Genomic DNA, 26,443 nt, shown 5'->3' with positions numbered 1-26,443 from the left:
AAACATAGTGGGTTCCCTATAGCTTCAGGACAGGGAGTTGGGGAGACCCAACAAAAATGATTTTGCACCCTCAGAAATAGAGAATAGGCCCAGGAACCCCAAGGGAAGAGGGAGAGGGTTTAATGTAAGAAATAGTGGAACCCCGTTGAGATTCAGGGTAGTGCGGCCTGGAAACATACCCAGAAAAAGGATTGGGCCTACGTGGCTAACAGCTGGCACAGAGGTGTCCCAACCAAAGTGATGGGTTCATGTGTTCTGCCCCCTACTGGTTCAAAACAAGGAGGGGGATATGTAACAGTGCAGGGCCCTGTCACTGGATAAAAATAGGTAGAAGTGGTCAGTTAATGGACACAGAGTCTGCACATGTGCGGACTGTAGAACTGCAGAGCATAGATTTTGAGTGGAGGAAACTGCTGTTGCAGATATCTATGGATTTTGATATTTCTGGATAGGGCTCCATAGTTTGGAGATTTCAAAGTGCGTTGGGAGGGAAGAAATCTCCAATCCGGTGTCCAGAGTTTGTAGTTAACCAGCAGGGTGTGGACCCAGGTACTCACAGCCCTTATAATTATGGTTTGCTGAGAGTTGCATGGGGAAGTGGAGTGCAGTTGGAGCAGCAGTTGCCATTGTGAGTCTCTGTGTGAGACGGATGCTGTGTGCATCAAAAGGGCTCAAGGCTGTGTGCGTTAAAGACGTCCGAGGCGGTGCGCCAGGAATAGCCCATAGTCTGGGAGACCCATACCAGCAGAGGTACTGCTGACCAGCAGTGCTAATAAAGAGTAGCCAGGAGGCTTAGAATTTTTCATTGGTATTTACCACTGGAGCAGAACCCCAGTGTGGAAAAGCTTATTTTGGACTTTTGTGTTTTTTGTTTCTTGCCTTTTAATAAAAGTGGGCTACCAAGCCCTGAATAAGAGTTTCTGACTAGCGTGGACTCACTTGGAAAGCATCTACCACTAGAGCTAAGTATCCCCCATGTCACAAGGAGTAAAATGATATCTCTCTCTCTCTGGAGTCTTTTCCTCTTTTAATACAAGAGAGGATTTTGCTCGCTTTAGAAACCGCAGCTTGGCATTGCATGCCATTATTAAGCTTATGATCTACCAGGACTCCCAGATCCTTCTCCACCATTGATTCCCCAGTTGTACCCCCCCTAGTATGTATGATGCATGCATCTTAGCCCCCAAGTGCATAACCTTACATTTATCAACATTAAACCTCATTTGCCATATAGTTGCCCAATTAAACAGTGCATTGAGGTCGGCTTGTAAATTGGAGACATCCTGTAAGGACGTTATTCCACTGCACAGCTTGATGTCATCTGCAAAGACTGAAATGGGATTTTTAATCCCAGACCCTTTATCTGGGATAAATATATTAAAAAGTAAGGGTCCAAACACTAAACCTTGGGGTACACCACTGACACCCCTAGACCATTCAGAGTATGAATCATTAACCACTACTCTCTGAATACGATCTTTTAGCCAATTTCTAACCATTTACATATGGATTTTTCCAAGCCTGTAGACTTTACCATACACGTTAGCCGTGTGTGGGGAACTGTGTCAAACGCTTTTGCAAAATCCAAGTATACCACGTCCACCACCACCCCTCTGTCCAAGTATACCATGTCCACTGCCACCTCTCTGTCCAAGGTTTTGCCCCCCCCTCATAAAAAGAAATCAGATTTGTTTGACAACTTCTCTCTTTCATGAATCCATGCTGTCTGTTGCTTAAAATATTTTTTCCAGCAAGAACTCATCTATGTGGTCTTTTTATTAAACTCTCCTGTATCTTTCCAACTATAGAAGTTAAACTAACCGGTCTATAATTACTTGGTAAAGATTTTGGCCCCTTTTAAATATAGGCACCACAGTGGTGCTATGCCAGTCATTAAAGAGTCCCTAAAAATGAGAAACAATGGCTTTGAAATGACAGAGCTCAATTTTTTAAGGACCCATGGGGATATGCCATCCAATCCAGGTGCTTTATTCACCTTTATTCTGTCTAAAAATTTCTGGATCATATCAATTGTGAGCCAATGAGGATCACTTGGAGCTCTGTCAATACCATGTCCATTATGGACAAGAGCTCCCCTATGCTCCTTTGTATACACAAAGCTGAAGAAGGTATTTAATACATTTGCCGTCTTTGTCCCCAGTCACTCACTATGTATTATTTTGTAAAGGGCCTACATGCTTGAACCTGATCTTTTTACTATTAATATATTTGAAGAATGTTTGGGGGGTTGTCCTACTATCTTTTGCAATCTGTCGTTCATTTTCAATTTTAGCGGCCTTTATTTCCTTTTTGCATATTCTGTTATATTCTCTGTAATGTTTAAATTATGATAACATTCCTTCATTTTTATATTTAATAAAAGCTCATATCTTATTATCTATAACTTTTCTAACTTTGGCTGTAAGCCACATAGGTTTGATTTTTAGCCTTTTAAACTTATTGCCCATGGGAATATATTTTGCAGTGTGTTCACATACAGTCTTTTTGAAGAACTCCCATTTCTGTGTTGTGTTCATCAATGCCAATATTCTCTCCCAGTCTTGAAGAGCAGCTCTCAGCCTTGGAAAATGAGCTCTCTTAAAATTGAGCGCTTTTATTTTTCTGTGTGTATATTATGATTTAGTTTAGATGTGAAGGGAGCGCCGCATTTTATCCTTTTAATCTTAACCTCTTGCCGACCGCGCATAGCCGAATGACGGCTTCACCGCGGCCGGCCAGTTCTGAGTGGACGTCATATGACGTCCTCCCAGAACGCGCTCTCCTGCGCGCCCCAGGGGGCGCGCACCCGGCGATCTCCGTGATTGCTGTGTCCTACGGACACAGCTGATCACGTGATGTGGTGAAAGGCCGATCCCACCGGCCTTTTACCACGTGATCAGCGGTGTCCAATGACACGCTGATCACAGGGAAATGCAAGTGCCGGTTCTCGGCTGCACTTTCCTCACGCTGTCAGATCGTGAGGAAAGTACTGCAGAGAACCGGCAGTTGTCAGAGCGGGGATCGGCACCGATCATCAGGGCACTGATGATCAGTGCCCTGATGATCGGTGCCCAGCAGTGACACCCGCGAGTTCCGCCCAGCAGTGCGCCCACTAGCCCCGCCCACCCGTTCCCAGCAGTGCCCCCACCTGTGCCCAGCAGTGCCCCCACCTGTGCCCAGCAGTGCACCCACCTGTGCCACTCTGCAGTGCCACCTACCTGTGCCCAGAAGTGCCACCTACATGTGCCCAGCAGTGCCACCCACCTGTGCCCACCCACCTGTGCCCACCAGTGCCACCCACCTGTGCCCACCAGTGCCACCCACCTGTGCCCACCCACCAGTGCTGCCCACCAGTGCCACCCACCAGTGCAGCCCAGCAGTGCTGCCAGTCAGTGCCACCAGTCAGTGCCCAGGGGTTGTGCCAGTCAGTGCCACCAGTCAGTGCCCAGAAGTGATGCCAGTCAGTGCCGTCTATCAGTACCCATCATCAGTGTCACCTATCAGTGCCGCCTATCAGTGCTGCATATCAGTGCCGCCTATCCGTGACCCCTAATTAGTGCTGTCTATCAGTGCCGCCTATCCGTGCCACCTCATTAGTACTGCCTATCAGTGCCCTTTAGTGCTGCCTATCAGTGCCCATCAGTGCCGCCTCATCAACGCAAATCAGTGAAGGAGAAAAAATACCTGTTTGAAAAATTTTATAAAAGAAACAAATAAACTTTTTTTTTTTTTCAAATTTTTTGCACTTTTTTTAATTTATAGCGCAAAAAGTAAAGTGCCCAGTGGCGATTAAATACCACCAAAAGAAAGCTCTATTTGTGAGAAAAAAATGATCAAAATTTCATATGGGTACAATGTTGCATGACCGCGCAATTGTCAATCAAAGTGCGGCAGCGCTGAAAGCTGAAAATTGGCCTGGTAAGGAAGGGGGTATAAGTGCCTGGTAGGCAAGTGGTTAATGAAGGAAATATAGCAAAATCTTGCAAAATCCTTAACTTGAATTTCCACAAGTTAAGAACCTGAATAAGAAGTCCATGATATACTAAAATATGGTGGCAAGTCTACTGAATAGAATGACCACTTGACCCAAGCACCTCCTCCCGATTCCCACCTACCTTTGACAGGTACCTCCTATAACTGAGAGATGAGAGTCGCATATGAGTTACCACCTAGTGGGCCATGACTCTTGGGTTTCAGTCATCCCAGAAGTCTCAGTCCTTACGAGCAGGTCCTCCCAATCACAATTAGGTCCTCACTGATGTAGGCACATTTGGCAATGGGTCTCCCCAGCTCTGGTCCCAGGACATAGTGACTTTCTGTGGCTCAGTCTCTCAGCTTGTCTGGTGGGCACTGGCAGGTCTGCAAGCTCTGCTTCCCCCTGGCAAGACTTCAATCTCTCTAGAATTGCCCGGGAAAAGTCATATCTCTCCTATTCTGGTGTGCAGGGAATACCGGGTTGTGAAGTCCACAGCTCCATCAGCCTCCATAGACTTGTATGGTGCAGCACCCGTTTAAGGACTATATTTCCCAGGAACCTTAGCGTTGCATCACCGCCTCCCTGGTGTTCCTATTGGCTCTCTGCTGCTGCTTGCCAGGAGGAAAGGGGGAAGCAGGAGTGAGCCAGAGATCACGCAGCCCGCTATGTCACAGTGCAGCAGCAGCTGGGAAGCTAGGGGAGAGAGGAACACAGCCCACTCCCCCAACTGGTTTGTAACTGCTCAAAGCAGCAGGGGGAAGGGGGGAACAACCCACATCCACAGTGGTGATGAGAGGAGAACCAGCACAGGAACGCACACTCAGTCACTTGGTCACTGTTCATAGTGGTGGGGGGGGGGGGTACAAGCGGGAGGAATACACACACAGCTGGGGGCAACACCCAGCTACACACTGTACTATATTACTTTGAAAATGAGCATTAGCACACTTGACCTGGAAATGGGTATATTCTATATTGTAGAACCCTGTAAAAATCTATTAAAAAGAAAAGAAAAAATGAACACTCAGGTTTAAATTGCCACAGATAAAGTACAGTTAATGAGCACAGTCCCACTAAGAACAAAGTGCAGGAAATAGAGGAAAGAAAAAGCCTAAAAATAGAAAACTAATGCAGCTACCACATCTATGGTCTGGTATGATTGAAAGAACTAAAATACAATGAATGAAAGGGGCAGCCCTGGGACAGTAAGGCTGGATAAGAAAACGCTAGATGATGCTTTCTGGGTTGATCCAGGGAATATCCATTTGCCTCTTGGGGGATCAGGAAGGAATTTTTTGCCTTGCTGGAGCAAAGTGGGTCATGCATTGCTGGGGTTTTTCTGCCTTCCTCTGGATCAACTGTGGGTATAGGATTGTGTATATAGGATTGTATACATTTTTTATAATTTTCATTGGTTGAACTAGATGGACTTTTTTATTTCTACTTTTTATTTTCAACCAGACTATTTGACAATATGCTGTATGTCCTCCAACCAAGAAATGAGGCAGGAACTGTTTGACTTGCTTTAACTTCTACTGCACATTGTAAGAAATGCACAGTGTGCAGTGAAATCACAGTTAGCCATTTTGTAGAAAAAAGAGTTCAGCTTTAATTATATATACATGTACAATTAATAAACAGTACTATGTTATTACATGCTTTTATCCACAGGTATGTTAGAAGCTATTTTTTAACCTATTGAGAAATACCTGTCCTAATTTCCTGAATTTCCCACAAAGATTCATCCCCCTAGACAATGTGCATTTTTTACAGACAGAATAGGTCAATGTGGGGCACATGATCAGAGCTACAAACAAAAGTAATGGAATAAGGTGAGCAATTATATAGGTGAAAATGATATTTTGATTATGCTGTACGTGTTCTAGGAAACTTACCCAAAGGCAGAATCACGCTTTAACAATTTAAAATGAATGACAAAAGTCCAGCAAGGTTTAATTCATTTTTAATGTGAAAACGGAAGAATCACCTGGGGAGGAGGCCTATTTTATTCCAATCATTGCGTAAAAGTAAAATGACCCATAAGAAAGTCTGATTTTCAGCTAAACAGTTGAGTTGTAATGATCCCCACACACTGCTCTTGCACATCAATTATGATAATCATAATCACGGTCATTAAGCTGAACGTTCATTATTATGGGGATGCTGGTGACAGCAGATTCAATCACCGGGCGCAATGGGCAGGCAGTCACGGGCCCACCCAAGTTTTCCCGCATACAGCGTTGTGCTACATTAAATCTATGATGTGTTCCACATCCCACTCTATTCCAGATGGTAAAGGTCAACTTTATGTTCTGTGCAATATGCTTAGGCTCTCGAAATGAAATCTTTGGAGCTCTGGATATTTGTATGCGTTGTGTATCATAAAATAAGCCCTGTATACAGCCTACAAACTCATGCATATAATTAAATGGAACTGGGTCCTTCAAACTCATTTCATGAAAGCTGAAAGGCTAAACTACAACTTTCAAAACTTCAGCCAACCATATTTACATTAAATGCATATGATAGAAGATGTTTACTGGCTGCTAACGATTGGATCGGAAGCTATTATACATCTATGGGCAGTCTGCGATCTCTGCAATCAATAGTCAAGAAAGGACTAACACAAGAACTAATACATGTACCTAACCCTGACCTAGTCACTAGAACACTAACCTTAACCTCTAACATTACATTAACTCCTTCAAATGCTGACCTAATACTAACCTTGTTATTTTTGTAAGTATCTGACATCTTGAACTCGAACAGACACTTAAACCACCTGCTCTCTGAACTAATACCAGATTCTTGGTTTAACTTCATGAAATTTAAGGTCTCTGCTCAAACTACGGTAAGTCCATCAGGTGATTCCTGCAATGGGTGCTGGCTCAGCAGGAGTCCATCTACACTCCTCACAAACTGTGGATATGCATAGAGAAAGGTCCAAACAGGTTTCTCTAGCAAAACAAGAAAGGAGAGAGAGAGAGGAGAAAACACCCCATAGTGCAGCATGCATAAGGAAGTTAATGGACAAAATAAAATCAATAGTTGCACTCGGAGAAAGCCTGTAGTAAACAGGTGAAAGCAGACTCAGCCAACTTCATCCATAGCCATGCTCCAATGTGTTTCACCCTGCCCAGTGGCTTAATCATGTGGGCTGGGTTGAACCATGTTGGGGTTGTGGCTATGGATAGAGTTGACCAAGGCTGCTTTCACCTGTTTTCTAATGGCTTTGCTAGGTATGCATTGTTTGGGACCTTTCTCTATGCATATCACCAGATTTTTGGTACTGAAATGAACTGATATTGGCAAAACTGTAAAAAATTAGAAATCAGTCATTCAGGTATTAATCTATAAACACAGCTATTACAAGAGTCTACTTTGTTTTGTATATTAACTTGCTTAAAAAAGGCAGCTGTGTAAGCCAGCTAGGCTTCTGCATTGCTTTACACAGTACTGTCAGTCTAGACATTTAACACTGTGAACATGCGTACAGGAGTGAACCGTGCATGAACTCACCGGTGTGCTCATGATAATTCATGACCCAATTGGCAGGAATGAGGAGAAGACAAGACAAAGGTTACAATGATTTTAAGTTACAGGGAGTGTCGATTTATAATATTCAAAGTGGAACTTGCAGTAAGATTCAAGGCCTGCTAAAATTGTCCTGGTACCCTCCCATTTACAAGTCACCTACTGCTAGTTGGTGTACAGATCTATGCTTACCTTACCCTGACATCACATCCTTCCAGGAAGATTCCTGGGATATTGAGAGCAGACACTCTTCTTGTGAGATTTCCACTGCTCTGTATTCCTCAGGATCTAGTCAGAAGAAGTGTGACGTCATGCTTGACTAGGTGCCACGGGTGGAAGACAGGGGTGAGGTAAATATAAACCCTTAAATTTTTTTTCTGTACAGGTACATTTTACGCATACTATGTGTACAATACTCCTGGTTTATATGCAGGGAGCAGTACTGATATGTTAATGAGACATCAGTGCACTGCAAGCTACCAGCTTTTGATTTGCTATTCAGGGTAGGGTGATTTTTGAAGGTGATTACTGCAAGGCCTAGTAAGTAGAAGAGTATTGGCAGGAGTTCTACTATTCTTCAAACCAGACTATACAAAGCAATATTTAATGGTACCAACCAGTACTTAGAACTGAAGAAAATCTTATATTAGAAATATTTCAACAAGCTGTGGTCTTGCATGGAGAAGGGTTATCCATCATACTCTATGGAAAAAGTCACATATGCACAATACAGCATATCTGCCAGTTCACAAAAATACTGAAAAGAACCTCCGCATAGTGTGGTCAGCTAATCTGAGGTCTGCATTAAAGCTCATATATTGGATGGGGTAAGCAAGGGGAAAACTTTGACTTAGGTCAAGTAAAGCCGACCATAGATGGTTCAAATCTTGGCCAGTTCAGCAGGGACCGGCTGAGATTCGATCCATGTATGGCCAGGTTGACAGTACCCAAGTCGATCCATCCATTGGTTCCAACCAGCACGTCGCTAGCAATAATCACAGTGTTCTCCCCCTCCCAAAATACTGTTGCCCCAATCTCACACCAGCACCTCTCACATCAGAGTTCAGATTAGCAGAGATCACATGATCAAATGCTTAGGCTTTTGGTTAGGTGAACAGCACTGGCAGCAGCTTAGAGGAGTATTTTCTTACAAGTAACTATTTCACATTTCAACAAGACCTCCAGTTTTTCAACTGTGGTTTGAATGTAGTGACAATTATCCTAGCAGCATACTTACCACTGCACTGTGTGTAAAGCACATCCAAGCATGGAAGAGTTTTGGCAGAAACCTGAATTGCATGATAGACCACAAATGTACAGAACAATGCTCCTGGTTTATATGCAGGGAGCAGTACTGATATGTTAGTGAGACATCAGTTTGCTGCAAGCTACCAGCTTTTGATTTGCTATTCAACAGTAGGACAGTCAGGCAGTGTGCACATTGCATCAGCGGACTACATTTTGGCAGAGATGGCGGCTTAAACTACTCTACTGGTAAATTAGTTTTCAGGGTGGTGAGATGGCTCTTACAAATGGGAGAGTATGGGTACAGTAAGTAGGTGAGAGAGCTAAGGATCCTACTAGACATAGGTGGTTTATTTACTAAAGGCAAATCGGCTGTTCACTTTGCAAGGGAGGTTGTATTTTGCAAGGAAATTTGCCCCAGTTCTTAATGAATGAGGTGAAGCTCTGCTGACTTTCATCATCCAATAATGTGCAAACAAAAATGCTTTTTTTTATTTTACTTGCATGTGACTGGGTATTCTTTGCAAAGTGAAACTTCACCATATTCAGTAATCTCTGTAGTTGTCTCCTCATAGGATAGCACCCTGTGTAAACAAACAGGCTGCACGTTACTAATGCCAATTATGGGCGTTGGTGCCCCTAAATATAGCTGCCTAGAGGTATTTTTTGCCATTTGAAGGTCTTTACTATTATGTATTACGTGTCCCATATAATCACACTTGTTTTCAGAGTCTAATTCATGGAAAATGAGGTGTGACTTAGTGCTGTGCATGTGCCACCATCACACTCCAAGAATGCAGAAGATAGTAAAGGTGGGTATCTGGGTTTTTTTAGAGCACAAACATTAGCCCACAAAAAGGTATAAAAATAAAATTTTAAATCTTATTGTTACAATCATAAAACCATGGATAAAAGAATACTTGGCTGGTATAGTAATGTTCATAGTAGTTATAAGAGAAAAGAGTTCAAAATGTATGCAGCAGGTCTTCATCAGGGTCACACAGACATTAGGGTCTATATGCCCTTGACAAATATCTGCTTGAAACACATGGGCCCCCTTCTGTTCTGAAGCCTATCAGCATTTACTTTTTCTATCTCTTCTTCTATCTTTCATGGACATCATCAACAAGTTCCATGCATGCACAGACCAAAAGAGCCAAGCCCTTCTTTAAATTGAAGGTTGTCACAGTGCAAACTCCTCCATGGTATATATACAGCATTGATATCCCAACCCTCATGACACTGCTAGTCACATGCGCCTATGCTAGAGACAGATGAGGACATCATCAAAGGAAGACGCGCTGAAGATCTCACCATAGCCAAGATTCAATGAATGTGAGTGTGAATGGGCGTGCACAAATGATGCCAGACATATCAACATCTATATTTCATAAAATGTAAAAGCTTTGGAGGATTTGGATGCTATCCACATATAGCATATATAACCAAATTGCGGATTGGACAAGTTATAATGTTGACTGTCTACTTAAACGCACTACATTGTATTGCAAAGGTCTGGGAAGGCCCTTGATCTACCAGATTCAACAATGTACAGGAATAAACACACAAAGTTTTCTTTACCTTCTTTGTCACCCAACTGTTTGGATCCTCATCACGAAAATGTTGACTGCCATATGGGATCCTCTTGTATTCAGTGGATGTGTGAATCAATGGATCATAGGGTTTATTTTTCTGAAAGCTGGCAAATGGGGCAAATCTGAAAAGAAATATAAAATGAAAAAATGAATGAATAGGATCTGTACACACCCAATACCAGGGGCGGACTGACAACTCATGGGGCCCCCGAATCACAAGAGATAATGGGGCCCCCGTGTCTCCGCTACACTCAAGCCAAAGCCACACCCACACAACACCCCACCTACATATTGCAGCTCAGCTCCATAGAAAAGGCATTAAAAATAATTTAAAAAATAATAAAACAACGTCGTAGGGTCCCCCCTCCATTCATACCAAGCCCTTCGGGTATGCTATGGGTTCTAAGGGGAACCCCCACACTAAAATGTAAAAAAAATGGTGTGGGGTCCCCCCCCAACATTCATACCAGACCCTTATCCGAGCATGCAGTCCAGCAGGTCAGGAAAGGGGGGGGGACGAGCGAGCGCCCCCCAAAGCACCTTGTCCCCACGTTGATGTCCCCATAGCCCTGGCCTGTGGTTGTGGGGGTCTGCAGGCTGGGGTCTTATCAGAATCTGGAAGTCCCCTTTAGCAAGGGGGCCCCCAGATCCCGCCCCCCCATGTGAATGAGTATGGGGTAAATGGTACCGCTACCCATTCACAAAAAAAAAAGTGTAGTGTTAAAAAAGACAGGAGACAGTCTTTGACAAGTCCTTTATTAAAAGAAGAAAAATAAAAAAATGTCCCCCGAAGTAGATCCAACGTCAATCACAAAGCCTGCTACCCGAAGAAATAAATAAAAAAAGGCTTCGCTCCCAACGCAGGCTCCTGGCCGTCTGACTACTCTGCTGGCTTGACAGTTCTTAAATATGTAAGGGGCGGGGGCCCCAGTGACATCACACGTGTGGCCCCACCTCCTTGTGACATCATTGACCCAGCATGCCCTGCTTGATGAAGTTACAAGGGGCGGGGTCACACATGATATCCCGGGTGGCCCCGCCCCTTACATATTTCAGAACTGTCAAGCCAGCATCGGGTGCTGAGCCTTTTTTTTTCTTTTTTTCGGTAGTGGTGGGGGCGAGCATCGTGATTGACGTTGGATCTACTTCGCAGGACATTCTTTTATTTTTCTTCTTTTAATAAAGGACTTGTCAAAGACTGTCTCCTGTCGTTTTCCACACTACACTTTTTTTTTGTGAATGGGTAGCGCCACCAAGTACCCCATACTCATTCACATGGGGGGGGATCTGGGGGCCCCCTTGCTAAAGGGGGCTTCCAAATTCCAGAAAGTCCCCCGCCCGTAGACCCCCACAACCACTGGCAAGGGTTATGGGGAAGAGGCCCTTGTACCTATGAACATGGGGACAAGGTGCATGTGGAGGGCATGTGGTCTGGTATGGTTCAGGAGGGGGGGTGCTTGCTCGCCCCCCCCCCCTTCCTGACCTGCCAAGCTGCATGCTTGGATAAGGGTCTGGTATGGATTCTGGGGGGGACCCCCACGCCATTTTTTAAAAAAGTTTGGTGGGTATGGGGGTTCCCCTCAAAATCCATACCAGGCCCAAAGGGCTTGGCATAGATGGAGGGGGGACCCCACACCATTTTTAAAATAATTTTCTTAATTGCCGGCAATTCTTTCTTTTACATTCAGCTGTCAGTGGGGAACCCCGCTGACAGCTGAAACATTAACGCATCATTTGCACTATTAAAATACCGCATGACTTGATAAAATAACTCATGCAGTATTTTAGTAGTGTTTTTTGGTGAATTCAAATATTTTTTATTTTTTTTCAAAAAATGCTATGCGGTATTCTACCGCATACACAGATGTAGTAATATACTACTTAGTGAATTGTGCCTTTCACCGGGCCCCCTAATGACCCCAGGCCTTTGGGCAATGCCCGAATGGTCAGTCCGCCACTGCCCAATACATATGAATGGATACATTTAAAATTAATGTACACATGCACTTAAGATGAGTTTACTAAGTACACTATATGGCCAAAATTTTGTGTTCATACCTTCCTAAATCAGGTGTTTCCAGTGAAGTGTATTATTAAGACACATTTTTAGTTTTTAATTAAGTTAACTAAAATTAGTTTGTGATGGATATTTCACTTTTTTGCATTGCTCTACAAAAACGTATTTGCAAAACAGATCCGTCTACAATGTAGCTAGATGTATGTCAGGCAGTTTATTCTGAAGCCTTGCTGAATAGCAGATGAGCTAAAATGCAAACAAGCCAATTAAAAAAAAAGGAGAAGCGTACCCTGGCTCCGTTTATCACAAATGGCAAAAAATAGAAAGAAAAACAGAGCTAGGCGTATTTTTCATTCATACTGTACTCCTATGACCACTCTCATTAGATAAGTAAACTAGAGTTCATAAATGGACACAGGAGAGGTGAAACAAAATATGTAACATATAAAGTATATCAAAAGTATACTAGAACAGTACATCAAAACCATGGGGATGGCTACAGGCTAGGATCCATGCATCATGTGTGGTAGGTATGGTATGTTGTATAATGGGCAAGAACAGCATCTACATAAGAGATCAATTCACTAATTTTATTGCCTGAAAGGCCTCAATATAATCAAGCAAATTCTTCCATAAACCAGACTTTCTTAAGGCGATGCTCCAAATAGTAGAGATTCATGCTTGAGATCTCGAAATAAATGTAAATCCACCTATCCTAATGCAATACACAGCACATGGTACAGGATCTCACTTGCATAAAAGGCGTCTGTGCTATTCATGTAAATATTAACCGTCAGGTAGGAAGTACCCACTTGTAATGCAGTCAACTACTGTCATCAGTAGTACCAGTCAACTGGTATATATTAATATCAGGCGATATTGCAAAAATGCCTGCTGCCTCTGTAAGGCCCCATGCACACAGGACATTAAAAAAAGCTCTCCTAGAAGTCTTCCTCCTGGCAGCAGCATTTTTGCAGAAAAAATGCCTGACGCTTGTATAAGTCTCTAATGCTTTACAAGCGTTTGGGCACATTTAGAAGCGTCAAGTACTTGGGCATTAATTAATTTAAGTGGCCAAAATAATAATTTATTCTGGCCACTGAAATTAATGAACACTCAAGCGCTAAATGTACCTAGTATTAACACGCGCTTAGGCACATTTAGGCGCATTTACATGCATCAAGTGTTTTGTCTGCCAAAATGCTGCTGCTCCTGGATGCACTGGCCCTGGGTTTTTTTCCTCCCTGTAAACGCTCCTGCCATTAAAAGTACTCCTAAAAGTCTATGGGTGAAGACTGTTTACAAGCAGTAGAAAAATGGCTCACGCCCCTAAAAGTGGTTGCAAAAGCCCTGTGTGCATGAGGCCTTAGAGGCCATTACTTGTGAATAAGCCCAAAGATAATGCTGTAATGTAGCAACATGAATGCATAGAAGTGCAGTTGGCCAGAGTAGATCAAACTCGCTGTAAGTAGGCAGCAGGGGAAATTTGGAAACTCGGGCACTGCCCGAGGGCCCGAGGTCAGTAAGGGGCCCCATGAGATGCCCCTGGTACCTTTTTCATAGGTTTTTTTGAGTTTGGCCAAGGACACAGGGGTCCCATGATCCCCTATTGCCCGGGGGCCCCATGAGTTGTCAGTCCACCCTGGTAGGCAGAAGGAATGGATCAAAGTTGCACAGGGCTCTTAGTAAGTTTCACAAGCAGCGGAATGGCACTTCCTCGTTGCTGAATGATGTGAAATAGAGCTCAGAGAGCATGTGAGGAACACTCCACGCACCGGATGACATCAGTTCTCAGTCCCACAGCATTAGAAAATAGTGACCTACATAACTGAGGTAGCTCCTAGGCCTACTCATTAAGTTAGTCTTCAGAGACAGGGCAAGCACTGAAGCAATGTTAGTGGCTCAGGACCTGGAAAGCTCACTGTAGAACTTTTGTTAGAACAAAGTCTGGGATACCTTCCAGGGTATCCGTGCAAAATCTAGTTCAACATGAATAGAGAAAAACATACAAAGGACGCACTGGCCTTGTGCATTACCTTAAAAGTATGTTTATTAACCACCTCCCACCCGTCATATAGTAATAGACCCATCTCCCTGCTCCCATTTACATCTAAACTCCTCGAGCGCCTAGTCTACACCCGCCTATGCTCTCACCTCAACGACAACAACCTCCTCGATCCCCTACAGTCCGGCTTCCGTCCCCTACACTCCACCGAAACTGCCTTACTCAAACTCTCCAACGACCTGCTAACCGCCAAAGCTAATGGACACTATTCAGTGCTCCTACTCCTTGACCTCTCTGCGGCCTTCGACACAGTCGACCACCCCCTCCTCCTCAAAAAACTACACTCCCTCGGCCTCAGAGATTCTGCTCTCTCCTGGATCTCATCCTACCTGTCACAACGCTCTTTCAGCGTTACCTATAATGCTACCACCTCCCCCTCACTCTCCCTCTCTGTTGGGGTCCCTCAAGGCTCTGTCCTCGGGCCCCTTCTCTTCTCCATCTATACCTCCTCCCTTGGCCAACTCATACACTCTCACGGCTTCAACTACCACCTCTATGCCGACGACACACAAATCTATCTCTCAACCCCCCACCTCACCCCCTTGGTCTCAGCCCGAATCACACACCTACTGAGCGACATATCAGACTTCCTTAAATTGAACCTCTCCAAAACCGAGTTTCTTGTCTTCCCCCCAGCCCGGACACCACCCCCCATTGATTTCTCCGTCACATCCAACAACGCTACCATCAAACCCGCCCTGCAGGCCAGAGTACTGGGTGTCATTCTGGACTCCAACCTATCCTTCCAGCCCCAAGTCCAATCTTTAACAAACTCGTGCAGACTCCACCTCCGCAACATCGCCAAAATCCGCACGTTCCTAACCCCAGAAACCACTAAACAGCTCATCCACTCCCTCATCATATCACGACTCGACTACTGCAACTCCCTCCTCACTGGCCTGCCTCGCCGCTGGCTATCCCCTCTTCAGTCCATCCTGAACATGGCTGCCAGACTCATTCACCTTTCCAACCGCTCTGTCTCCGCCACCCCCCTCTGCCAATCCCTCCACTGGCTTCCGATTGCGCAACGGATCAAATTCAAAATCCTAACGCTGACGTACAAAGCTGTCCACCATACTGCCCCGAACTACATCACTGACCTAATATCCAAGTACCGCCCAGCACGCACACTCCGCTCCTCACAAGACCTCCTTCTCTCTAGTTCCCTGGTCTCCTCCTCCCATGCCCGCCTCCAGGACTTCTCCAGGGTGTCACCCATCCTCTGGAACTCCCTGCCCCAACCCATCAGATTATCACCTACTCTCCTCTCCTTTAGGCGCACCCTGAAAACCCATCTCTTCAGGGAAGCCTACCCCACCCCCTGCTAACTTGCCTCCCTCCTCCACTCTTCCTACCACTCCATCCCCCGCAGCTATCTCCTCCTGTGCCACCACCCCCTCCCTCCTAGATTGTAAGCTCGAAAGAGCAGGGCCCTTGATCCCCTCATGTTTTGCATTGTATTGGTATTGTTCTGTCACATGTTCTGTCTCCCTTTGTAATGTACAGCGCTGAGCGAACTATTGGCGCTTTATAAATACTGTATAATAATAATAATAATAATAATATCAGTGCCTACCAGTGCACATCAATGCCACATATTAGTGCCCATCTGAGCTGCCTTTCAGTGTCACCCATCAGTGCCAGTCAGTGCCACCTATCAATGCCAATCAGTGTCACCTATCAGTGCTGCCAATCAGTGCCACCTATCAGTGCCAGTCAGTGCCGCCTATCAGTGCGCATCAGTGCCGCCTGTCAGTGCCGCCTAACAGTGCTACCTATCAGTGCCATATATCAGTGCCATGTATCAGTGCTGCCTTTCAGTGCCCATCAGTGATGCCTGTCAATGCCCATCAGTGCCACCTACCAGTGCCTCCTCATTAGTGCCACCTATCAGTATCCATCAGTGCAGCCTATCAGTGTCCATCACTGCAGCCTCATTAACGCATATCAGTGACGGAGAAAAATCCGTTATTTACAAAATTTTATAACAAAAACTAAGAAAAACTTTTTTTTCAAAATTTTCAGTGATTTTTGGTTTGTTTAAGAAAAAAGAAAAAACCCAGAGGTGATTAAATACCACCAAAATAAAGCTCTATCTGTCACAAAAAATTGATAAAAATGTCATATGGGTACAGTGTTGCATGACCGCGCAATTTTCATTCAAATTGCGACAGCGCTGAAAGCTGGAACTTGGCCTGGGCAGGAAGGGGGTATAAGTGCCCTGTAGGCTAGCGGTTAAATATTTGAAAAAATGTATTCTGAGGAAGAGGCTAGTCCTCGAAACACGTCAGCCTTTTGGATGTCCATAATTCTCATCATAAGACAGAAATGCAGTGCGAATTGGACAGAGTGGTTCCTTCATGGTGTGCCTTATATTTATTGACCATTGTGGGTAGAATACATTTTTTTAATATTTAATAAACATACTTTTAAGGTAATGCACAAAGCTGGTGCGCCCTTTGTTTGTTTTTCTCTATTCAGTACTTTTGGACTCCCCGATTCTTTGACGGCAGCAAGGCGTGCATATCCCAAGAATTTCATTATGTGGTCCCAATGATATAGAGTCCATCCCCAAGCGCAGGAGTATCTGGGTTTTTCCACTTCTACATCTAGTTCAACATGGTCAAAGCACAAAATCCAGACTGAGGTTGACTTTACCTCAGAGCTGTAATCAAAGAGACAAAGCTCCAGCAGCAACACAGAGAAAAGTCTTGATTGAAAGGAAAAAAAAAGAAGAAAAAAGGGGTGCTAGCAAAAAAAAAAAAAAAAAGAAAAAAGATTTTAAGCAGCAGAGCAAAAAAGACATCCATCCTCCCAGGACACTAGTAAAACTGAGGCATGCTGGTAGTAGGAGGGGTTCTCCTAGGCTGACCTACATTTTTTTTTGTTTACCGGTGACCAATTCTTCTGTAGGCGGGATTGTAACAGACTTTCTGTGCTGCTAGTTTTATATTAACAAAACACATAATGTACATACAAGAGGTATGTGTGTTTGTGTGTAGGATCATTACACTATATTGTGCATTTACGTATTGATAGATTTTAAGAGGAATCTGTAAAAGTTTTAGAATATATTTCATTTAGAAGCTAAAAATTCCACAATTAAACCTAGTTAATTTAGCCTTAAATTATACAACAGCGCGGAAGCATGTAAACCCTCGCGGGATCGGCAGCTCTCATACAAGACAGATTACGGTACTTGCAATGCTAATTTGCACATGGGATGGACATCAGTGAAAAAAATTAATGTGGCCCCAATGTCCCTGAGTATACAGAAGAGCTGCTGTGAGCCGGCTGCTGCACTTACAATTTTTATCACTTCTCAATTGCATTTTAATAGTACATTTTTCTTGTGTGTCGACATGAAAGAAAATTTGCCATCTCTCGGGATGCTATGGCTGAAGAGCTGTGGCAGGCAACAGAGGAATCAAGCTTAAACATTGACGTTATGGGGAGCTAAATGACATTGTATGGCAAGGGGAAGACTGCGCCTGTGCTTATCATTTCCTTTTGTTAGTATCCTAAATGATATGGTTAACAGAAACCTATTTACTTGCTTTCATTAAAAGTAAGGTGTGGCAGGTCTACAGGATATATGTAAATAGTTGCCAGTGAGAAACATTGCAGGTGTGTGTGTACATATAATATACAGTGTGTATATATATACATATATAGAGAGAGAAATTCAGATATTCCAATCACCTCCATGGCCACAGGTGTATAAAATCAAGCACCTAGGCATGCAGACTGCTTCTACAAACATGGTACTGTGATAGGTTGCCACCTGTGCAATAAGTCCATCCATGAGATTTCCTGGCTACTAAATATTCCACGGTCAATTAGTGGTATTACAAAGTGGAAGCAACTGGGAACAAGAGTAACTAAGCCATGAAGTCGTAGGCCAAGTAAAATGACAGAGTGAGGTCAGCGCATGCTGAAGCGCACAGTACGCAGAAGTCGCCAACTGTCTGCAGAGTCAATAGCTAAAGACCTCCAAACTTCATGTGGCCTTCAGAATAGCACAACAACAGTGCATAGAGAGTTTCATGGAATGGGTTTCCATGGCTGAGCAACTGCATCCAAACCTTACATCATCAAGTGCAATGCAAAGCATCGGATACAGTGGTGTACCGCCACTGAAGTCTACAGCAGTGGAGACATGTTCTCTGGAGTGACGAATCACACTTCTCTGTCTAGCAATCTGATGGACGTGTCTGGGTTTGGCGGTTGCCAGGAGAACGGTACTTGCCTGACTGAATTGTGCAAAGTGTAAATTTGGTGGAGGGGGGATTATGATGTGGGGTTGTTTTTCAGGGGTTGTGCTTGGCCCCTTATTTCCAGTGAAGGGAACTCCTAAGGTGTCAGCTTACTAAGACATTTTGGACAAATTCATGCTCCCAACTTTGTGGGAACAGTTTGGGGATGGCCCCTTCCAGTTCCAACTGGACTGTGCACCAGTGCACGAAGCAAGGTCCATAAAGAAATGGATGAGCGAGGAACTTGATTGGCCTGCACAGAGTCCTGACCTCAACCTTATAGAACACCTTTGGGATGAATTAGAGCGGAGACTGTGAACCAGGCCTTCTCATCCGACATCAAAGCCTGACCTCACAAATGCGCTTCTGGAAGAATGGTCAAACATTCCCATAGACACACTCCTAAACCTTGTGGACAGCCTTCCCAGAAGAGTTGAAGCTGTTATAGCTGCAAAGGGTGGGCCAACTCAATATTAAACCCTACGGACTAAGACTGGGATTCCATTAAAGTTCATGTGCGTGTAAAGGCAGGCGTCCCAATACTTTTGGCAATATAGTGTATATATATACACACACACAACTCAATCAAAGCACAGTATAAAAACAAATTTTATATACAGTATATTTTAATTCAAAAGGGTCGACTAGTCTGAAACTGTTGGATCTTTGTACCATGCGTATGGCAAATGAAGAAGACATTTCAAGAATTTTCACTTTCCTTCACCTTATTAATTTAGATAAGTAAATAAGTTAAAGTGAATTTGATCATGATTCAATCCTTTTGTAAATTAGGGTCAGTGGTTCCAGAACATTAAAGTGGTTGTAAACCCTTACATATACCCAGTGAAGTGACTGGCCTCGGGTGATACACAGAGATGAAACAAATCCTCCTACATACGTTGTACCTTTCTATCTGCAGCCACTCTTCTCTACATCCATTCAAAGTCCAGATTTTATAAAGCTTGTCTGAGCTGTCAGAAAAACGGAGACGGAGAGCTGAAATTACACACTGCAGAGCTCTGTGAGGAGAGATGATTGGAGAGGAGAGACACGACCCCCATCCACGCAGCTCACAGGAACAGAGCTGCGGCTGTCAATCTGCTGGAGGTCCCTCCTCTGTCACCTTTTTTCTCTTGGTGTCAAAAAACTTGTCAGAAGTGACTCATGCAGATAGCAGAGGAACAGGGCACACTATAGAAGGATATTCTTTGTTCATAGCTCATGTTTGAGGTTTGCAAACATTTTAAGACTTATTGACGTAATGTTGTGTAATGATGAAATTACAAGTCTATCAAAAGACTTTGGTTGTGAGCACCTGCACTTTATAGGCCGTTCTCCATTAGCATTTATAAGAAAGAAAGAAAGAAAGAAAGAAAGAAAGAAAGAAAGAAAGAAAGAAAGAAAGAAAGAAACATAGATAGATAGATAGATAGATAGATAGATAGATAGATAGATAGATAGATAGATAGTTTTTTTATGCTGAAAGCTTGTACCAGGTTTTCTAGCCCAGAACCAAGCCAAGGTTTTTTCCTGCATTGAAGTGCTGCATAGTGGTCATGCTTTACTGTTAAGTGGGGCATAGACAGATCAAACTTTGGCTGGTGCAGCAAGCACCGACTGAATTTTGATCTATGTGTGGCCCTCCTTTGTTTGACATAAGTTAATCATTACATCAATTTTTTTCTGCTGGAAAACTTTTGTCGATCAGAGGCTTCATTGTCAGAATACAATGTTTCAGTGGGGGAATTCCTCCATCCACATTGCTTGCGTGGATGAAGCAAACCATTCGTTTGTCTATGTCCAGCTTTAGGCTAGCTTCACTATGTGTTGTGGTAAGGTGCAATAAAAAAACTACTTTAGAAGGGGACCCAAACATCACTGAACTGCTTTGCATTTTGGTGCGCTGTGTTAAATTATTTCTATGTTTAATCATCTCTAAGGTATGGGCTGCCTTAATGCAGTGCACATTAAAGTTCATAACAGAATGTACAAGTGTGAAGGGGCCCTTACTGTCAATACACACTTTTTGTAGTCAAATGGTTTTATCTCAGCAATGGTTGAGCAGAGATGTTGGTCAGACTTCCAAACAGATACCAGAGGGAACATTTAAAATCTATAATTAATCCATATATTGAACAGCAAACATATAAAAGACACATCAAAAACCAATTTCAGATAACAATGATGGAATATCTGTCAAGTCACTGGGTCCTTTTTAAGGAAAGTAACTACATTTTTTATTTGTTTGAATTTAGTGATTCCTTTTTTCCTTTTAAAATATATTGTTTACAGAAAGTTCAGTTATAAACTGTGTGACCTAAATGTCATAAAAGCTTTAACATGTTAATATAATTCCATAGCTTGTGTTCTTCTATTTAAATCTGCAGCACTCTTTAAAAAATACCCAGTGATCTTGCCAAGAACGTCCTTCCTCAAACACTTCCTGGGATTGTGTGACAACAATCTCGCAATTGTGCTCCTGTGTTGTCATCCTGTTACATACAGTATGTCGCTTGTATACACTACAAGCCACTGTGCTGACACACTTTATACAGAGGAATGATGTGCAGCCAACACTGCACTGAATGTACAATATGTAGGCAAGAAGGGGGAGATTTACTAAAGCTGGTTCACTCAGAATCTCGTGCAGCTGTGCATGGTAGCCAATCAGCATCTAGCTTCAGATTCTTCAATTAAACTTTGGCAATAAAACCTGGAAGCTGATTGGTTTTTATGCAGACGTGAACCTGATTTTACACTCTCCAGCTTTAGTAAATAACCCCCAAAATGTCTGAAAGAGGTTGAAGGATATCAGCAGCACTGAGATAGAAATAAGGATGAAGAAGTAGTAAACAATATATTATGACAAAAACACCCTAAACATTGTTTATGATAACACAGAGTATGAGCACCACTAAATGTCATCCAGTTTGGTTTTACATCTAGTTTAACCCTCAGCCAACTGCTGCATATCTATTGCTGTACATGTGATATATCACCAAATGAATTTATAATTTTAAAAGAGAGATTCGGATTGATCTGTCTCTGAAAGAAATGTTGACCTATTTTTAACAAAATGAGAGGTTAAGAATACTTAGAACTTGTTAATTATACAAAGTCTTAATATCTCCATCCCAAGTGTTATAACGAACCATAACATCATTAGAAAAATTAAGCTGGAAAAATGAAGACAACGCTTTGTAAATATCCAGTGGAAATTGGCTAAAAAGGCAGCGTAATGCAGGATCAAAAGAGGGAAATGATCCTTAACAGTGCCCTAGGGCAACCACTTCCACAGTATTATATCCACAGCAACTTATTGCTTCTATGGAGAGTTTTCTATTAAATGGGGTTAGATCATTTGCCATTTTAACTTAAAAAGCGCTGTTCTGATTATGAAATTTTCTACAGCATAATTAACATGACTGCAACAGACAGAAGAAGCATTCAATCAGTTATTGTGGATTTATAATCCAGGTTTAACGTTAACAGAACTTTAAGTTTAAATCAGCTGTTTTCCAGGTACATCCAAATAAAAGGTGTGCGAAGTCTAAGGGCTCACGCACACAGACGTATCCGCCAATACAGTGTACAGAAATGGGTGTATATTAGTGCCTGGTAGCCCCTGGTGTTGTATACAGCCACCCACAGACATAAATGGTTGAAGGTAGTGGTACACAGCTATGTGCTGCTACTTGCACAAAGTGACACATGTGCACAGATGTAATATCCCAAATGCAGGTAGTTTGTGTACGGTGTATGCACATCTGTGCGCATTTGTTGTTATTTACACTGTATGGATGAATGTGGATGCGCATGAGTCCTTACAGTTTATATTCTTAGGAAAGCAGTCACAGCCTGAGTTGGAAAGTCTGTCCCCTGCCAGTATGCTCAGTGCCGTGGGTAAGGAGGTACCATCAGTCCTCCTGTATGGGGCCCAGGCCACCAGGGGGGCCCAGGCAGCTTCGGGAATCAGATGTGGGCAGGGAAGGTGAGCGGCACAGTGGTTGGAACTGACCCCTTGTATGGCTCTCTCTGCAGCAGCTGAAAGCTGCCTTCTTCTCCTCTCCCTCTTGCTGGCTTTCAGCTGCTGCAGAGAGACCCATACAGGGGACTGGTTCCAGTAATCACCCTTCCGCCACAGCTATCACCCTCCCTGTGCACCATACATTTCCCTGGACTGCCCAGACCCCTGTCTGTGCCCCCACCCCCACAGTGCTGCCAGCTTCTCTCCTCTCCTTTTCACCGGTAGGTGCAAGCACGCAGTAGGATCGTTCAGGATAGAGAGTGAGGGAAGGGGCCGGCGCATGTTACATTAACCAGCCCCTTTCTTTCCTGAATGAACACAACGAGTGATCGATACTGATTAGTCACTGTGTCCATTCATGACTGAAGTATAGTAAACTTTTTTTTTAGGGCGAGGCTGTCAGGTTGGCTGTATGGGGCCCCGTAACTGTATGGGGCCCCATGGATTCTAACAGCAGCCCTGAGCATGCTACAGAGAAGGATTCTGTACCTAGTGGTCTCTCTCTCTCTCTATTGAGGTTCAACATACCCTCTCCTGAGCCAGATCTAGTGCTCTAATCAGTAGGGAACATGAATTTTGGAGACCACAACATTCACATGAAGGGCAAGAGTTCTCTGCAGCATGCTGGCAGGGGACTGGCTTTGGTGCCAGAGTTTACTGCCCTTCTGAAAAGTGATCTGCGGTGAATTGCATTTCAAAGGCAATGGTTTGCAGTTACTGCTGTCTCCTGAATGACTGTTTTTTTTTCTGATCCCCAGGGAGAGACAATGCCGCAACCTTATGTCAAGTGGTTGGCACATGTTTACAGCACAGTCCCTTAGACTTTGATGGGTGTTGTTACTGGCCCCCAACTGCCTATCTAGAAAATAACATAATCGTCTTTCAGGCCACAATGTATCGGTTTGCAGTGCGGCAAATTTTACTTGTTATGTCACATTTGGTAGGCGATGCTGCTTGCCCTACTCTATCTAAACTATCTATAATCAATTTTCAGGTTTTATTTTGCTTATTTTTAGATAAAGTAGGGCAAGCAGCATTGCCCACCATACGTAGCACCCCAAGTTAAATTTGCCACACTGCAAACAGAAGCAATGTGGCTGTGGCAGTGTGTATGGACATGACCAGCTACCATATTATTTTCTAGATATGCGGTTGGGGGCCAGTAACAACGAAGAACAAGCAGCTGCTTTTACCACCCCTCTGTGGCCTTTGTGCCTTGGGACCTTGCCCGCCTTTTGTTTCGATGCACCTGAAATGTGCTTAGCTGACTTATACAAAAAGGTAAATTTGGCTTTGACTCTCCTTTAGGTCTCGTTCACACTATACTTGCAGAAAAACTCATGGAAACTGATGCGCAGATTTCACTTGCAGAGACATCAGTTTACATCAGGTTTCATGTGCTCGTCAATGAGTTTTATACACATTTCCGATTTTTGCACAGAAAAAAATTTGCATGTGATACTAGTGCTGTGGTGTGAACAGGGCAGTTAGAGAACAATAGATTTTGTTGTGTCTTTGCACCATGGTGTGAACAGGTGAAGTTAGGAGGAATATGAGAGCGGATGAGAATTTTGGGGGGGATAGTAAAGTTTTCCTTATCTATTTATATTTTTTATAATTAATTTTTGGGTTTTGTTTTTTTTTTATGTTTAGATAGAGTAGGTTAAAACCTCTGTCAGCTACTACTCATGATTTTAGAATGGGGTGTTAAACAAGCTATTTGCCAGTAGATGTGATGATCCCCTGTCCACAAATATTTGGCCATATATATTTGGTTGTGAATACTTGTTAGTCAATCTAATAACCAGATGACCTTTGGGGTTACCAGAACCTACAGGGTTTTTTTTTACCTTTGACTACACTAAGAAGCACCCATTTATTTTTTCAAGACAGTTACTGTATTTCTGGAAAAAAAAATTGTTCCACTCACATGTCATCCTGAAAGCCCTTTGCCCACTCCTGCCATTTAATCTTCTCTCTTGCCTCCTCCATGGAAGTGAATGATGTGGCCACTCTCAGGGTTGGCTCCAGAGGCTTGTAACGCTGGTGCAGTACTTCGCCAACATCACGGAACGGCCCCTGATGGGTTCAATATTGTATAAATATTTAATTCAATTTGCACAATGCAGTATAACATGTCTACCTCCAAATAACAAAAATGAAATAGAAACAGGGCAAACATAAGCATCTCATAAGCATTCCACATAAGTATAATGATTTATGATGGTATTGTGTTATTCATGAATAAGATCAGTCAAGACTGTTTCTCGCAGGGGCGGACTGACCATTTGGAAACTCGGTACTTCCCGAGGGCCGGGGGTCAGTAAGGTGCCCCATGAGATGCCCCGCTACCTTTTTCATAGGCTTTTTTGAGTTTGGGCAAGAACACAGGAGCCCCATGACTAATTTAACTACCTAAAAATGTTTTATATTATTTTTAAGTACATATATAAGCTGAAAAATAGAAAACAATGTGTGTTTAACCTTAACAGCTTGTAACAATTGTTTTTAAACTTCTTTTAATTAATGTACTTTTTTACAGGTTGCATTGGTTCACACGGAATGTGATTTCAAAGTGGTGCGATTTGGTCCTATTTAACCACTTGTTGACCACGCTATAGCCAAATGATGGCTAGAGCGTGGTTATCCAGTTCTGGGAGGGCATCATTTGATGTTCTCCCAGAACTGCGCCCTCCCGTCTGCCCCCAGCTGCACGCACCTGGTGCTCTCTGTGATTGCTGTGTCCTTTGGACAAAGCTGATCACGAGCCACAGTAAAGGGCCAATCACAGCATCTATTTACCTCATGATCAGTGTAAACACACTTGCCGGTTATTGGCAGTACTTTCCCCATGCTGTCACAGCATGAGGAAAGTACTGCCGATAACTGGCAAGCGTGAAATGAGACATCTACACAGTGTTGCCTCAAAAGTGCCCAGCAGTGCTGCCAATCTGTGTCCAGCAGTGCTGCCAATTTGTGCCCAGCAGTGCTGCCAGTCAGTGCCACCTATCAGTGCCACCTTTCAGTGCCACCGGTCAGTGCCCTTCAGTACTGCCTATTAGTGCCCATCAGTGCCGCCTATTAGTGACCATCATTGTAGCCTATAAGTACCCATCCGTTCCGCATATCAGTGCAGCCTCATCAGTGCCTCCTCATCAATGCCCACCAGTACTGCCTCTTTATTGCTGCCTATCAGTGCCCATCAGTGCTGCATCATCAGTGCCCATTAGTGCTGCCTATCAGTGCCCATCAGTGCAGCCTCATCAACGCACATCAGTGAAGGAGAAAAATTACCTGTTTGCAAAGTTTTATAATAAAAACTAAGAAAAAAGAGAAAAGAGAAATTTTTTTGTTCAAAATTTTTGGCCTTTTTTCATTTGTTTAGCAAAAAACAAAACACTCAGTGGTGATTAAAGCGGTTGTAAAGTCTCAAGGTTTTTACCTTCATGCATTCTATGCATGAAGGTAAAAAATCTTCTCTGTGCAGCCGCTTCCCCAGCACCCTCTATTACTCACCTGAGCCCCATCTTGATCCAGCGATGTGTACTGGATTCTTGGAAATCCCAGGACTCTCTCTCTCCTGATTGGCTGAGATAGAAGTGGGAGTCATTGGCTCCTGCTACTGTGAATCACAGCCAGTGAGCCAATGAGAAGATAGAGGGGGCGGGGCCAAGCCATGGCTCCATGTGTGATTGGATGAGGGTATAGGTAATAAGGAAGGATAGGTG

At 43.5% G+C, this 26,443-nt stretch overlaps 1 protein-coding gene across 1 annotated transcript in view; it reads right to left on the bottom strand.

Moving 5' to 3' along the window:
• SPATA17 (spermatogenesis associated 17) overlaps positions 1-26,443 on the bottom strand; it is a 210,180-nt gene that overhangs the window by 31,473 nt on the left and 152,264 nt on the right. The window contains exons 8-9 of the mRNA XM_089685004.1: positions 24,646-24,794; positions 10,337-10,472 (exon numbers count right to left, since the gene is read on the bottom strand). Of these exons, the coding sequence (XP_089541130.1) occupies positions 10,337-10,472; positions 24,646-24,794 (285 nt within the window). The remainder of the gene's footprint in view (positions 1-10,336; positions 10,473-24,645; positions 24,795-26,443) is intronic.

Source organism: Staurois parvus, unplaced genomic scaffold (assembly GCF_062004578.1).
Source record: "Staurois parvus isolate SC_StPar_1 unplaced genomic scaffold, SC_StPar_1.0 ptg000362l, whole genome shotgun sequence".
Lineage (NCBI taxonomy): Eukaryota > Metazoa > Chordata > Amphibia > Anura > Ranidae > Staurois > Staurois parvus.
The sequence above is the reverse complement of the archived record's forward strand: the minus strand, read 5'-3'. Positions and strand labels throughout refer to the sequence as shown.